This window comes from Gallus gallus, chromosome 13, assembly GCF_016699485.2.
Source record: "Gallus gallus isolate bGalGal1 chromosome 13, bGalGal1.mat.broiler.GRCg7b, whole genome shotgun sequence".
Classification (NCBI taxonomy): Eukaryota; Metazoa; Chordata; class Aves; order Galliformes; family Phasianidae; genus Gallus; species Gallus gallus.
In genome coordinates, this window is record NC_052544.1 from 15,856,966 (window position 1) to 15,872,885 (window position 15,920).

At 42.2% G+C, this 15,920-nt stretch overlaps 1 protein-coding gene across 9 annotated transcripts in view; it reads left to right on the top strand.

The window, feature by feature from the left end:
* Window positions 1–15,920, top strand: part of FSTL4 (follistatin like 4) — a 186,562-nt gene that overhangs the window by 11,212 nt on the left and 159,430 nt on the right. For all 9 annotated transcript variants that reach the window (XM_015293992.3, XM_025154798.3, XM_025154799.3 and 6 more), the window contains exon 3: window positions 4,788–4,821. In XM_015293992.3, coding sequence (XP_015149478.3) covers window positions 4,788–4,821 — 34 coding nt within the window. The remainder of the gene's footprint in view (window positions 1–4,787; window positions 4,822–15,920) is intronic.

Below are 15,920 nucleotides of genomic sequence, written 5' to 3' on the forward strand. Positions count from 1 at the left end.
ATCTGAAATGTTACCTATTCTTTTGCATCTCTTCCATGCACTGTATTAGTTGGCTTCGGCCAAGTCCCCTACACTTGCATTTGCATACAGTTATTTTAAGTAAATAACCTTATTAACTAGGACATTTCATCATCTAGTGATGAAATAAGCATCGCTATTAAAGGACAAGACTGAAAACACTGCAAAACGATCCTTTGAATTGCTGTAAACTGCCCCTTAAAGGGCTGTTTGTATCTGTTTGGTGTCAAACCTGGTACATGTTAGACACGTGCTTGTGTGATGGGGGGCTGCTAATGAGAATAGCAAATGCACAACCATTTACAAATATCTAAATACTGGTGTGTGAAAGGGAGGGAATTGGGGAAAGAAACAGAAGTACAAGGGCACTGTACTGTAAAGAGTCACTCCTTAAATTCTGTTCTGGGCTATTGCTCTGCTGCTTGTCATGTGCCCCTCTGTGTGTGTATGGGTTATAAGAAGTGGTATTCTGGTTTTATTTGAAGGAAAGCAGACAGGAACTTATCTTTCCTGATTTCAGATGTAGTTGTGACTGCTTAATTACTAATGTTGTGGAGTCCTCACTCTTCAAATCAGAATGCCAGGGTTTGCATGGGAGCTGATGTGGATGTGCAGGGACAGAAAGGAAGAACAGTTACAGAAGGTTTTCTGCTCCCTTTTGGTGGATTATGAATGTACACTGCACACAATTAGAAACAGTATAAAGTGCTATTACTTAATGTAATTCCTGAGAGTGCTGGGCTCTGCATGCTTTTCAGCAGTGTTTCAGGATAGGGAGCCTTGTTCTGCACTCCTTCTTATATCAATCGCTGATGACTGCCAGTAAATCCATTTCTAGCTCCTCAGCCACCAAGCAGTGTGCTACATTATGTATTCCCTATGTGTAGTTGCAGTTAACTGTACAAATCTGTTCTACCTCCCCATGTTTGTCCTGAATGAAATGTGATTCTTATTCCAGAAGTACTCTGTGCGCCCATGATTCAGCATTAATCAGGAGCCTGTAACACAAACTGCCTATTATGTCTTGGCAGGACATCTCAATGTTATCTTCAGAAAGACCATCGTTCCCTTTTTACAACAGCAGGAAAGGACTTGGTGCAAAAAAAAAGTCATTAAATTGCATGTGTCGTGCATGGATGTGTGTAACATTTCCACACAGCAACTACTGGGGGAGTGAAGCTGTAATAGAAGGCAGTGAACTGTTGCTCTTTTTTCTTGTTCCATCTAACCTAGATAGAATTAATAGTTGTACTTAATGACGCTGCAACTGCTCTGATTTGTAGATGCTGGTTTGGTTAGTCTTTCAGAGAGCAGTTTTCTAGTAGGTAGCTGTCGTGTGCAAAGCAATGCTGGAGCAAACATACTACATTGATTTCCACATAAACAATGATTAGGCACTTCAGGTACAGAGCAGAGGGGCCCTTTGTTCTGCATTCAATTAACTGACTTCAAAAAGGAAGAAAATAGGTGCCCAAATTGAGCCTTGTCAAATAAAACTGCTCCATTGCATTTATGCTACAGTTTTCGTGAGGTTTTATAGGAGGGACAATCCTTTTCCACTGAAAACATATGATCTGATAAAACTGGATTTTTAGTTAAGGAAATCTGCAGTCACCAAAAGGCGGCTGTGAAATAAGTCTAATATATAACCATATAACCATCTGCTTTATGGCTGCTGCAGAGCGGCGTTCCCCGGGCAATGCATCTGAGAACTTTAATGCATTTTATCTAAACGGTTTGGTTCTCTGCTAATGTTATTAAAACTTCAGTGTGATTTTGACTGGGAAACAGCGTCTTACACTTCAAAGGAGGGGAGGCTGCTGCTTCTTGTGAGGATTGCTGCCGTCACTGTGTGTCACAGCACTGTGCCCGTGGCCGTAAGGGCAGTGTGTCTTAGTGGTGTGTGAGATCATTAATAGAAAGGTCGCCTCGTTCAGCAGGCCTTCAAGGAGGGCAATGAGCATCATTTCTTATTTTCAGTACTACAAAAATGAACTGATGAGGCTCAGGCAAACTAAGAACAAAACGAGTCCTTGCTGTAGCTCCTTTACTTGCAGGGACTTTGTTCATACCTGGAGCTGATGCTTTTCTATGCCCACTGCAGTCCTGCCACGGCTGTCGGGTATTTTCTTTCCCTTTCTCAGTTCCTGTATACATTCCTGCAGCACTGTCTCCTCTCAGTACCATTGGCCTTTTCTCTATGAAAGAGTGCACCAGGCGCTGATATTCTCCCAGGTAACGAAGTGATGCTTTGCAGCATGACCTCGTGTTCTCCTGTTGAATTGCCATCAAGATTTTCCTCTGTATACTGCTTGTTTTTTGGATAGTTTACATTCATTAGATCTCATTATTATAAAGGGAAGCAGTGTGAAAGGAGGGAGACTTTGAAGACCAACCTTTTTTTTTCCTACAGCTCTTTCATGGAAATACCAGAAGGGTATTTAATACAAGAGAGTTGACACTTGGATTTTTTTGTAGTGCGTGATTGTCTTTTTTTTCTTTTGATCAATATAATAGTTGTAATTAGTTTTACTGTTTCTGAGCCTTTGAACTGCAGAGAATTCAAGCAGCTTGTTGCAGCGAGGGACTCCGGGGGAGCTTTAAAAGTACTCTTCCCTTTTGCATATATTACATGAACACGGGCTTAATGATACCAGGCTGTGTCTGGATTTTTTCATCCTGTGCCCCACCTCTCAAACTAATATTTTGAAAAGCTTTGAGAGGTCCCTGGAGTGTAACTGCCTACACAGCTCGGAGCTTTGCTGCCTAAAGAGGATAAATGCTTTGAAGTCTGTACTAATCCTGACTGCCATTTCACATATTTCTCAAGATCACCGAGGTAGAATCCTATGGGGAATAACGAATAAATGTTTTTATAAGCAAATACCCCCTTTTATTGTTTAGTTCCCTCTGTTAGCACAGAGGGCTCCAAGGAGCCTCTTTCTGCCTTTCCGATCACTTTGGTGAGAACTTTGTTTTCAAGCAGCATGTCTGTCCCTTGTAGGGCAGAGAATCTCCCTCTGTGGTGTGCACACCAATAGTGATGATGGATGAGCTACAAGTTGTCACTGGGATGGAGCAGACCTGGCCCAGGCGCGTGGTGGGCTTTGTCCTCAGCTTGCAGGGATGGCAGGGCCTACCTCCATGGCATGGCTGGGAGCCCTGACCTTGCTGCTGGAGCCTGGGGTGACAAGACAGGAAGGGCTGGAAACACATAGCTGCAGCCATGTGGTGGTGTTGTGTGTGAAACCCCTCATGTTGATGTGATCCTGCCTGGCGCCCCCAGGCTCGGGGATGCAAGGCCTGCAGGAATTAGCAGAGCAGGTGCTGCTGTTACTCCGTGAGCTTGTATTGCTTCTGCTTATTTCTACCTTCTGTCATTTAGAAAAGCTACATTTTCTTCTCAGTTTTCTCATTGTGTGCTCCAGTGGCAGCAAGTGGATGGATTTCATGACACGCTGCACTGTTTTACTTCCCTTTGTCTAAGCATGGTCTGCAGGGAGATATCTGTAAGTGCAAACAAAGCACAAATAAAAACGATAATAAGCATCAGGTGGGTCAGAAGGCTCAGGTGGCTGGGAAGGCTGTGTGTGTTATTTTCCTATCAAAAGGAGGAAAGAAAACAGCTTTTTGTATCATTCTCAGATAAAGATCCAAGAGCAGTGAACACTAAGGGGGTGAAATGAAGTTAAATAAGGCATATCCACAAGACGAAAAGATTCCTTAATGACTGTTTAGTGCAAGGCCAGAAAGCTTACTGCTGTTCCTTGTGTCTGTGCTGTAGGGGACATGGATAGGAAAACAGCTTTTAAAAAAGGGAAGCAGATTATCAAGAGGGTTGCTGTTAGTGAGGTTCATCTAATGCAGCAAGGGCAGCCCTGGGTCCTGCATGGGGGCTGGGTGGGAAGCAGCTGCTGGCACCAGTGCTGCCATCTGATGAGTCCCCGGCTCCTTTGGTGGAAACTGCTGGTGTCCACCTGGGCATCTTTGGGATCATCCAGCTGTAGGGTTGTGCCTGGAGGAGTTGATCCTATATCAGCAGGTAGTGTCCAGGTTAATGCGATATAGAGCATGTAGTGGGAGGGATGGCCTTCTGGAGTCCCCTGACCCTGCTGTATTCAATACTGGGTACAAGAAATAATTTGAGTGATGGAAATTATAAGCATTTGTAATTAATCTGTACATAACTTTCCCTCTTGGAGTTAAATATTTATTACCCTGGAGTATCACCATTAGTGTAAGTAGATAGCATTGTCTGGGAGTGCAGTACCCACTGGGACTTTAAGCAGTGTGTCTTTAAAAGTGCCGTGGCGGGAGGTAGTAGTGATGCTTTGCAAGAAACAGAGCAGATGTAGGTATGCAAATACTGAAGTGAGCACGAGCACCCTGGTTATTGTGGAATTATGCAGGTATTGGAGACAGGTCCTGCTAAAAATTTCTAAATCTTCCTTCCCCCTTGATCCCAAATTCTTAGAATATTAATAAAAATAAAACCCTTTAACAACTGAAAAAAAAAATAATAGGTAAGATATTGTGCTCTATCATGTAACCTACTGTAGAGTGATGAATCACTTCAGGTGATGTATTAATCTACCAAAATATTTGTGAACAAAGTGATGTTTATTTGCAATCACTCAGTTACTGTGTAGAGGTTCACAGCTGCCTCTCTGTGACAGTGACTAATGCTTTTAGGGATTTCTGCTCTTGCTGCCTTTGAACAATTCTTGTACTTTCCAAAAAACCACAAACAATTCTCTTTTTCCTTACAGGTATCCGGAAGGTTTGAAGTCACAAGAAGAAAAGGTAGGGAAGTCTTCTTTCAATCTGCTTGTTGGTGTTGAGTATTCTTGCAGTGACTTCTTAAAACAAACATGAGTTTACACATTTGAAAGGCTGTACTGCTGCCAGGTTTCAAAGGCTGCCTCCTAGCACTTGCCTGACAGATTTTTAAAGTAGTGACTTGTAGATTATTTTTAAGTGCAGAGCTGTTCTTTCTGCACTGGATTGCATGACAGTCTTGGGGATGCAAGTCAGAGTTGGAGTGCTGGTAGAGGATCTGAACTCTGACCCTGGGAGCATTTTAGGGGTGGAAAAAAGGGCCTGAACAAGGCTTTCAATGCATTAATGTGCTTCAAATCCACCCCCAAAGTGCAAGGATGTTGAACACGAATTTGCTGGTGCCCTGAGCTCAGGTCCTGCTCCTGCATACTCTTCTGCATTGGTGTTAGTGACTGGTTGCTTGCTGCTGTGAGCAGCTCATTGGTGGTTCCTGGCAGCAGTGTAAGAGATGGCCATCAAAGAGCTCCTTCTGGTTACTCATTCTTGATTTTGTTTATGAGAAGTTTTCTGGAAGTTTTGATGCAGTTTCGTTTCATCTCTTGGTATAATGTGAAGTGGGAGGCACTCTGCTGTTGAACAAATGAATGCTTTCCCTGTTTTTATTCAATAACTACTTTAATTGCTTTGGGCATCCTGTATATCAGGGAGGGGTTGTAACTAGCACTGTTTTATTGTATAAATGAAAAAGCCAGGTACAGGTGTAACTTGTTACCTGGGCAATGATTGGTTTCCCTATGTTTTTCATGGTGCTCATGGCTCTCCAGGCAAGGGCTCTGCAGCCCAGCAAGGCTGAGACAGCAGAGGGACTTGAACAATGTAAATGATAGCTGTTGCTGTAGAAGAAATTTGGTTAACTCAGGTTTTTGGCATGTGTATGTTGGGCCAAACTTCTGCCAGATGATTTTCTACCTTTTTTCTAATGAGGAAATTCTGTTTTATTGGACTTCAATCAGCCTGAAACTGAGGAGGGCTTTTGGGTTGTTGAAGTGGATCTAAGATGTAGAGAAACAGCTTTGCTTCCTGGATGTGGAGACGTTTATTGAACTGTAGAGTGCGGTGCAGTTCATCACTGATGACAGACTGAGTCCAGTCTTGCACTGGTGAAAATGGATGTAATGAACACCATTTTGTGGAAGTACCACAAGTCTGAGTTGAGATGTGATTTGGGTCTCCAAAGTCTACTTACTACTGAAAGTATCCAGAACATCTAAGAACTCAAATAGCAATTTTTGAAAGTAATACTGAGTTTATGGATTGTGCAGATGCTTTGACAATGTTCCTTGAGAGCAGTGATTGGATTTTGAGTTCAGTGGCTCTAAACACTGAATTTCCAGGCTCAGCTAGGTGGATTTCTTTGTCTTCACAGAGTGGACAAGGCTTGACTTCTGTTTGGAGAGTTTTATGTAGTAATTTCTGAATAGAAAACACTTTTTGAGGGTGAAACAAAAGCTTATTCTATTGAGTATATTTCTGCCAAAGGAGTTACCTGCCACGAGGCTTAGATACAGGTGTGGAGGGGAGTGGAGAAGAGAATGGTAGCCAAGAAGATGCTGCCCTTCAGTGCAGTCTCAGAAATAAGGTGTCTGAAGGACTGCAGACTCCTTGGAATTCAGGCAGAAAATGCTAACATGGTGAGTATGCACTGGTCAATAAAGCCAATGGGTTTGCTAAGCTGCCTGGGGATTTCTGAGCAGTGGGTAAGGATTGTCATCTCTGGAGTCAGTCCTCAGTAGTTCCTGTAAAACAGTCCAACAAGTCTCCTTCAGGAACCCAATGAGCATTCAGTGTTTGCAGAGCAGATATACTTGGGCCTAGAAAAAAACAACAGGAATGTTTATATATATATATGCATACAAGAATGTATTATAAATTTTGTTATATTGTGTGATCTGATTTGAAAATTGAGGCATTTCTTCTTTAGATTAGTAATCATTGTGGATCCTGACTTCTTTTTACTTGAGGAAACCAAAGAGGATCGCAAGAGGTTTGAGTGTCTCTTCTTGGAGAAGGTGGATGCTGTGACTGTTCCCTATCCCTGGTGGGATATTTGCCTTTGTGGTTGAAAGCTGAAAAAATGAAACTTAAAATTTTCAAACAGAAATCACCACAAGTGAGAGCTGTAGCAAGCATGTTCTATTTATCATATTTATTATTGCTTTTGTGATGTAGTGACGGTGGATGTGCAAGGGCAGCTGTAAAAGTTTTTGCTGAAGTGGGGGGCAGACCTGGCTTACACTTCAGATGCTTTTCCTTTTGGGCAAAAGGTTTGATTTCTTTAGGTTGAGTTTCCTTCTTTCAAAGGAAACAAGGCCTTGGTTGTTGTCAAATGGTCCACAGATAAACACTGACTCACTGTACTTATTTCTTTCAACAAATAGTCCATTTAATAGGCACCTGATGGTCAGTTCTGCCTGGACTAATAGGGTTGTACTTGTTAGATGGAAGAAGGATGTGAAAACACTTCTTTCAGCTGTGGGTAAGCCTATTTAAACTGGGATGCTTTTGATTTTCAGAGTCAGGACTGCATATGCTGGAGAAATTTTGAAGCAGCTCCAAAGCTCGTTACAATCGATGAATGGCTTCCTTTGGCTTCTGTGGGCACGGGATCAGATGTAATTACATGAACTTTTAATTGCTGTGGTATGGAGGGGAGATGCCTCCCTGGCTGCAGCTGGCAGCCACCTTCCTCTGTGATGTATGAAGACTGATTTCTTCCTGAATTTAAGGGGCAGAGGCAGCAGATCTGTTTTGTTCCTGGGATGTCGAGCTGCTGTTTGGTTATTATCCTTTGAGACTAAAAATGCTCTGTGAACTGAAAAAACTCATTCTGGTAGCTGATGAGAAGCTGCAATAATATTTTTGTACTTCCTGTTTAATCCCATCGAGTTGAAATTTTGCTTTCAGACAGAACCCACTGCAGTTTGCATCTGTATTATACTCCTATAATGGAAAAAAGAACATGACACGAGACACAGGATTTTGTGATGCCTTCTTCAAAAAGGAAAACAAAACCCAGCATGTGGTTAATAAGCACAGGATTTGAATACCATTTTCTTGCTCTTATAAACTCAAGCCAGGGAGCAAGTTAGAGCAGGCAGGCTTTTCCAAACTACCCAATCTTCTCACATTTTCCATCTAAATACTTTCTGATTATTTACTCCATACATCTACACGGCCATGCCTCCATGCAGTTCTTGCAGTGAAGATGCAGTATTGCCTCAAAGTTCTTACTTAATGGATTATTCTCATCTCAGTGCCTGCTGGCACTCTGAGTGTATGTTGAGCAGATAAGCTCCCTGCACTGGGGAGGTAGTGGGGTTTGATCTGACCCTTCTGTCCGGCTTTGGATGTCTCTGATGTCAGATGCTAGCATTATTGCTGGTTTCCTTTAACATGGAAATTGAGTAAAAATGTTAATAACCTGTATTATTATATCAGTTGCTGAGGATAGTGAAAAGGTGCAAGAGGACTGAGTGGACACAACGGGGCAGGAACAGGGGTTGAAGGGAAAGCTGCAGTTCATGCTGACCAGTGGATGATCCGTGTGTTCAGAGAATGAGTGAGAAAAGCATTCAGCAGAAAACTGGGTGGCTAAAAAATTTATAGCAAAGCAGAAGTGCTAGACCAAGCTCCAGAGGGTATACCTGTGAGTGTTTGGCTTTACAATAGCAGGACTTAACTTTAAAGATTGAGATCTCACTGTATTGAGTAGATATGAACATATGATACTCATTGGTTCCTGTTAAGGAGGAAAATAACTTGTATAAAAGCCATGTACTTTCACATCTCATTCCGTGCATACAGTAGAAGGGGCATCTGGTGATTTTCCTGAATAATTAACCACATAAGGTCTAATTCTGTAACTTCTGGAGCTGACAGATGCTCCTCCTGTTTTTGGTAGTGCAGGGCTAAAGGGTGCTCAGTACCTAGAATAAGCTGTAGGCAGACTAGAACTGTGCGACCACATGTGTGGGTAGTCGCAAGTAGAGAACTAGATTTTCAGACACAAACAAGCAAAGCAGTCTGAATTTAATGGACCTCTCTTCTTACCAGCAGAGGATCTAGTCCAAACACGTAGAACTTGTAATTTGTTTTTATGTTGCTCACAATCATCCATTCAACAAATTAGTGTCAAAAGATGCTTTTTAAACCACTCAGCCAAGAAATGCTGAAGCAGATTGCTTCCACTCTGTTTGTCCATATAATCTTAAATGAGATGCAACTCCAGGCTTATTCAAACAGATGACATCAAACTACCACGAAGATCCAAACTTTGGCTAGGTGTCCAGCACTAGAAAGGTGAAGCCTTTTCTTTGAAGTATTCACAAGCTCTGTATTGTGAAAGCCTTATTTGTATTTTTATATACTTAATGATACGGAATCCTCATTGCTGTAGTGAATTATTGGTCACCGTGCAGAACTATAGAATAGAAAACAGCAAAGTTGCAGTAGTTTCATTGAAAGTTTGAGTGTGCATCAGTTAGCAGCAGTGGAGGATTCTGCCAGCAGCTTAAGAAATATTTCATTACTTGCCACTTATGCCCTAGATGAAAAACTGAGTCATGGTTATAAAACAGTAATGCTCTTCAGAAAGTATTGACTTCATCCTTTCCTTTTGCACATCCCAAATTTCCACCTATCTACAGAAGATGAAAGGCTCTCAAAGCTTGGCAGGAGCAGCAAGTTTCTGTCCTCAGACCCTTCAGGAACACAGTGAAGTGATCAGCTGTAATTTCTTTTGTAGTAAATCACCTCTTAATTTCCCATCCCATTGTTCCCTTCCTACTGCTCGAGTCCAAGAAATCTGTCTTTGTTCCTTATGGCCTGGTCAGATCTCCTGGCAATCAGTAGCTGTGCTCCAAAAGGTCTTGGCTGTCGGGCCATTCAGATGACATCTAGATGTAAAGGTACTACACAAATGTATATACCTCTGTGTGTATGCTATGTATGTATCAAGTTGGCGTGCTTCTGTAGAGGCAGGCTAACCCAAACTGGGAGTGGAGGTTGGACCAAGTTGTTCACTCCCACATATGTCAGCATTGGTGTTTCATTTTAATTTATTATATTTCATGGTTCTAGGTGATGTGAGTTAACAGAGGAACTAAAACCATTTGGAGGGAGAAGGACCCAAAATAGTTGACTCATTTGCTGGTGTTAGCCACGGTAGTTAATTAATCAGTGATATGAGTGGTCCCATAGTGCCTTATTGTAGCTATTGGCACTACGCACACGTGCATGGGGCTCTGAGCAAGGATGAGTGGATGCAAACATCATCAATGTTCTGAACAAAACTGAGCCCCTTCCAGTGCTTGATCACTGTCTCCATGAAGAAATTCTTCCTAATATCCAATCTAAACTTCCCCTGGTGCTACCTAAAGCTGTAACCTTTTATATCACTTCTCACCTGAAAAAGACTGGCAGCTTCCTTGCTGTGACCTGGCTTCAGGTAGCCCAATTTCAGCAGCCATTCCTTTCTAACTCCTGTTTTCTAGTTCCTTTGCTGATGTTGTCACCCTCTTCTGTATATGTTTCAGAAACTCACTGTCCTTTTTGCCTCTGAGTCTGGCATGCCATTTCACTTAGCAGCCTGAGCACCTGTTTAAGCCGGGGGCAGACGCTTTCTTAGGGAGAATGCTGTAGAAGCAGTGTCAAATGCTTTACTAAAAACCAGGTAAACAGCATCTTCAACCTTTCCTTCATCTACTAAGAGGGTCATCTTGTCACAGAGGGCAACCAGGTGAGCCAGGCAGCACTTGCCTTTCATAACCCTGTGCTGGCTGCAGTTGATCACTGAACTGTCATCCCACAGCACAGAGAGGACAATTGAAATGATCTGCTCTATAATCTTCCTGGTACTGAGGCTGGACTGACAGCCTGTAATTCTCTGGATCCTCCTTCCTGCCCTTTTTGTGGATTGCAGTTGTTGCATTCCCTGGTCTGTTCCCAGCCCTCCCCTGTTAGACGGGGCTGCTGGTAAATTACTGTAGTCAAATACTGTTGTTATGCAGCCCCGTGCATGATGTGGAAGCCTCTCTCCTATTGAGAGGGTTTGCACACAGTGTTGAAAGGTGCATATTTGCTGGGAACCCTGAGTGGCCAGACTGCAGTACAATAAACCGCTTTGTGAGGGTTAAAGAAAAACGAGCAGGTGTTTCTAGTAAAGGCAGCAGAGCATAGTATGTAAATATTCAAGTCTTTTTATCCACTGTGTCTCAAACCACCAAAATAACAGACTGCAGACTTACAGTCAGAAAGCCCCACATCCAGGATCACTTCTGGTCTCAATGAATTTAAGTCATGATTTGAAATATGCCACTGGATCACTTAATGTGCAAGCACACGGTATATTTTCAGTTAGACTTATTAGGTATCAGCATGCCATTTCTTCCTAAACAGAGCTTTTATCACAAGGCAAAGCAATTAAGTTAATATTCCAGCGCTGGAATTTACTGCCCAAAGATGAGATAAATGAAGACAGAAGTTGCCCTGTTTGTGGGCAACTGGTGGCTGTAGCATGTCCTTGTGAACTGCTGTAGGAAATAGCCAGTGCATGTTTTATCAGTGGGCTGTGTTGTGTTGGTGAGTGTTCCTTTCAGACTTCACGTTTCCAAGCCAGATTTCAGCTCGGTGATTAGTATATTTTTAATAGGAAATCATGAGTCTGTAAAATGTTCCAGTTGTTCTTGGTGTTTGGAAAATGAAAATCTTGTGTGCATAAGGTGATGCAGTTACTTTTCTAAAAGGGTTTTCATTATGCACCTAACAGCACATTTACTGTATTTGGTAGACCAAAATAGAGCTAGAATAGAATAAATAAGCCATTTTGGTCCGTTGGGTAAACTCTGAAAGTTAAAGCGTTTGTAAATATGTATTTTGCCAGCAGAGCTGATTGGTGATTCTGAGTCTGCTCCAGTCTCTGAGACAAGTAATCAAGGTTTAATAGCCTTCCATAAATATTTCCTTGTTTGTCACAAGGCAGTAGTTATTTATCTATGCCATACTGCTTGTTTGCTGTTTGATGAGATCTGTAGGAGAATATGAGAGCAGTTTGTTGTTTTGCATACAACTGTAAGGCATCGTAACCACTGAGAGCCACTTCCCGTGTGGTAGAGGGGACAGGCCTCGTTTGTTTAGAAAGTAGCTTGACTGTGGTCCTCACATCCCAGCCCCCTCTCCCTCTTTTCACCCTTGCCTCTCAGAAGTGCTTTGTCTTACAATTACTCCTTTTAATCTCTCAGTTTTGGTGAGGTTAAAAATGTACCTTCCTTCTGACTTCTTTCTGCCCCTAGGATATGACATTCAAGAGGGCTGAATCCCAGCACAGCTGTGCTTCTGGTTACAAAGGAAATTATTGGATGCTTAAGAAATCAAGCTACGTATTCTACCAGCATGAAATTAGTGTGCAAAAAAAGTGATTCTGAACCTATAGGACCTATAGATTTCTGAGCCTGTTCCTTCAAAAGGGATAAGCTGGAGCCTGGCTTCTAATTTTATGCAGTGTATGGGTTCAGTTCTGCTGGGTTATCAGTGTCTGCTGCTGTAGTTTGTTGTACGAAATAGTTGGTAGAAAGACCACAGCTGAAACACACCTTGTGCAGCCAGCAGATAATAGCTTGAAGTTATGCTCTTGCTTGGAGAATACAAAAGTACAAGAAGGAAAAAAGTGCCCTATTTTCTATCTGCAGAATTGGAGGTTTTTCCAAATGTCACTTCTTACAAGATTTCAATTTAGCTTCTCACTGCAACTACGAAGCAAGTGGCAATAGTATGCAATGACCCTTCATCTATTTGTTTTCCTCCTGCCATTGAAAGTCTGTGATGTGAGCTGCCTGTACTATGAATTTACTTTACATATTTGAATGATTTAAACTCACTCTTTCTCAGAGTTACTTAAGTTGGATCTTTTATTATCCTTTCTAAGTTTCCTGTTTTGTTTTCCATAGTCTTTTCACCCACTTATTTTTTCTAAAATGATCAGTTTTTCCTTAAATTACATCATAGTCCTTCTTTGGTTTAGGTTTTAACTCTTCCTTATACCCCATTAAATAAATAAGTTCATCAACCACATTTAGCAGAATCAACAGTATGGCAAACTTTATTCTCTGGGAATAGAGTCAATGAAGCCAGAAATTGGAGGCAGCCCTGTGCAGCTGTTATCAGCACGTCCGACTCTGCTGGCACTCGTGTCAATGAGGGATGATCCATTGCTAGAGATGTTTGTACAGAGAAACAACAGTTCATAAAGGATGGCATTGTTGCAATTAGCTGTGCTGCCAGGTGTGTGAGCTGGGTGTTCCTGTGCCCACAGCTGGGGAAGGTGCTGATGGGATGTACCCAGCATGCAGGAGTGGGGATTGGAGCAGTGTCTCAGCTACAAGGGAAGTTCAGCAATAAAGTGACTGCATGACTCAGAAAACACTAAATGGACTACGTTATCTTTGCTGTATAACTGTACAGAAATGCTTTATATCCCTATAGCTGCTTCTGCCACTGTGACAGGGTAAGCTACCATCATGGGCTGCAAAGTGTTTGTAGTGGTCTGTTAGTCACAAAACCACTGGCAAGCTGCTCCTTGCTCCTGGCCCCAGCATGGGACATAACCAAAGGCCGTGCTGGTACCTTGAATTATCCCTGAAGCCCTGATTGCTCTCAGTACTAAGGACCATCTTAAAGGGAAATGTCATATGAAGTTAGTGGTGAAGGAATGTAGAAAGCAGAAAGTCCCCTACTTCCTTTTTGGAAATAGAATAAATGCCTCCTACGAAGCTTGGAGGTTTGTATTTGGACAACATCTGTAAATGTATTCAAAACAGGTCACCTGGATTAGAGGCTTTGCTAAGTGAGCATTCCGTTAAGTCTGAGTTTGCAGTTGCCATTGGAATGTCCTAAAGCATCTCTGGGGAGTGGGGAAGTGCTGGGGAGCTAATCCAGCTCAGGGTGAGCTTCGAAAAGATTTCTATTAGAATGCAGTACTGCTAAAAACAATTCTTTACCACTTTTTAATGTTCACCTCATAAGTAGCATCATCAGAACAAATCCTTGTGGATCTGTGTATCAGGCTGTAATTCACTCTTCAAAGGAAGTGTGCTCATCAGGGCATGTTTATCACAGCTGAGCTGTATTGCAGTGGCTTAGATGACCCTGACATCTCTCAGCCATCTCTGACTGTGCACCTCCAGTACTTTAAAACAGAAGCAATAATTAAAGTCCCCTTCCTTCTCCCTCACCCCTCTCCCTTCCAGCAGGCAGGAGCTCTGTGATTATTTCACAAGATGTTTGTTCACCACAGGGGAAGAGTCTGGTCCTGCTGTGAGAACAGCTCTGCGTGCTGTCCTTGCAGAATGTGTGCCCCACCATGGACTTCTGCCATGGTGTCTTTTTCTCCCTGTTGATTTGGAAATAGGCATTATTTTCAGCTGCTGCAGGCATCACAATTAATAGAATGAATGGCATAATAGAACCACATTTTGTTGTATTCATTTAATAAAAGGAATGCAGGGGAAAGCAATAAAAGTACCCAACTTATTTTCTTTTGTTTAGATAAACCAACATTGTCTCAGCCCTCTAATGATGCTCTCCCTTTTCAGAGCTTCCATTTCACCTTTGTGGTTTTGCAGCAGTAAGCTTCGAACTTCCTTTAAAGCAAACCTATTAGTATTCTTTCAGAGGAATTCCCATGGGATAACAGAATTTTTGTCAGAACAACAATATTGTTCCTTTCAGGAGACTGAGGGGAGAGGGGAGGGGAGCGAGGCTGGGCAGCAGTGGTATGGCATTCCAGGGGGAGGCAGCACCAATGGGACAGCCATTATTGTCCCTCCTCTCCATCACTGGGAACTACGTCTATTGCACTTAGCTAATTTAGATCTTAACTCTATTTGCACAAGCAAAATCTCCTCAGCAACATGTAATTTGTGGAGCTACCTTATAGCTGCTGCAGCTTGTAGCTAAACTCCTTGTGAGCAAGAATAAGGTAGAATTAGTAGAACTATTAGTTTTTAAAGCTGACACCCATGCTGACTTAAATACAAAAGTTGAATTTTTTAAATTAATTTCCAATGAGATGAGTTTAGATTTTGCTGCTACATGTACAAAAATGAAGCTAAACTTAAACAGTAAACACAGTGATAAGACTGGAGGGAATGGCCTCAAGCTGCACCAGGTGGGTTTGGGTTGGATATTTGGGAAATGGAAAAAGAAGGGAAGAGTGGTCAGGTGCTGGAATGGGCTGCTGGGGAGGTGGTTGAGTCCTGGAGGTGTTTGAGAAACGTTTGGATGTTGTACTAAGGGAACATGTTCTAGTGGAGAAATATTGGTGGTGGGTGGATGGTTGGACTGGATGGTCTTGGAGATCTTTTTCAACCTAGGTGATGCTGTGATGTGATTCACTGTATCCGTAGTGAGGCAAATTCCTCATTAATCGTTGCCACAATTGCTGCTATGAAGATGAGTTGTTCTCCACAAATATCACCTTTGGCAGTATTTCCTTTTAATGACTGGAAAGATTCCTGATGCCACCAATGGCACCATCCATCTCCCTTGAGGTGTTCCTTATGTCAGAAAGATCTGAGGTTTCCATGAGCGTGCCTTGAAGCTACTGGGAATGTTCTATAAAGCCAGAGGGTTGGGTTTCTTTAGGTAGGGTTTGGTTAGTCCTTGCTGAGGACACGTTTTCTTCTTAAGATAAAGATGTATGTTCTCTGTACCCATTATTTATCAGGTGCTAGGATGTGGGAGTCAGGGCTTGTAGGGAGAAAGCATTATCTTTTATTATGCCAACTGAGATAGAAGGAAACCAGGGGAACTTGAGTGGTCTAGAACATTAATGGCACTCGTCAGATATTGGATTCCAGCTCTTTATTCTTGAACAGAATTTGCTGATTTGTGTTACTGTAAACACATTCTGCTTTCTTTACTTGCTGTCAAAATCTAATTGTGTGTTTCCAGCTATTAAGATAAAGAAGGGAGACCTGAAGGTCATTTTTATCTCCTTTGTCTGTGTTACTTTTAATCTTTCTTTCTTGGCCAAAAAAAAAGACAGTTTTGATTGAATATTTAATGTG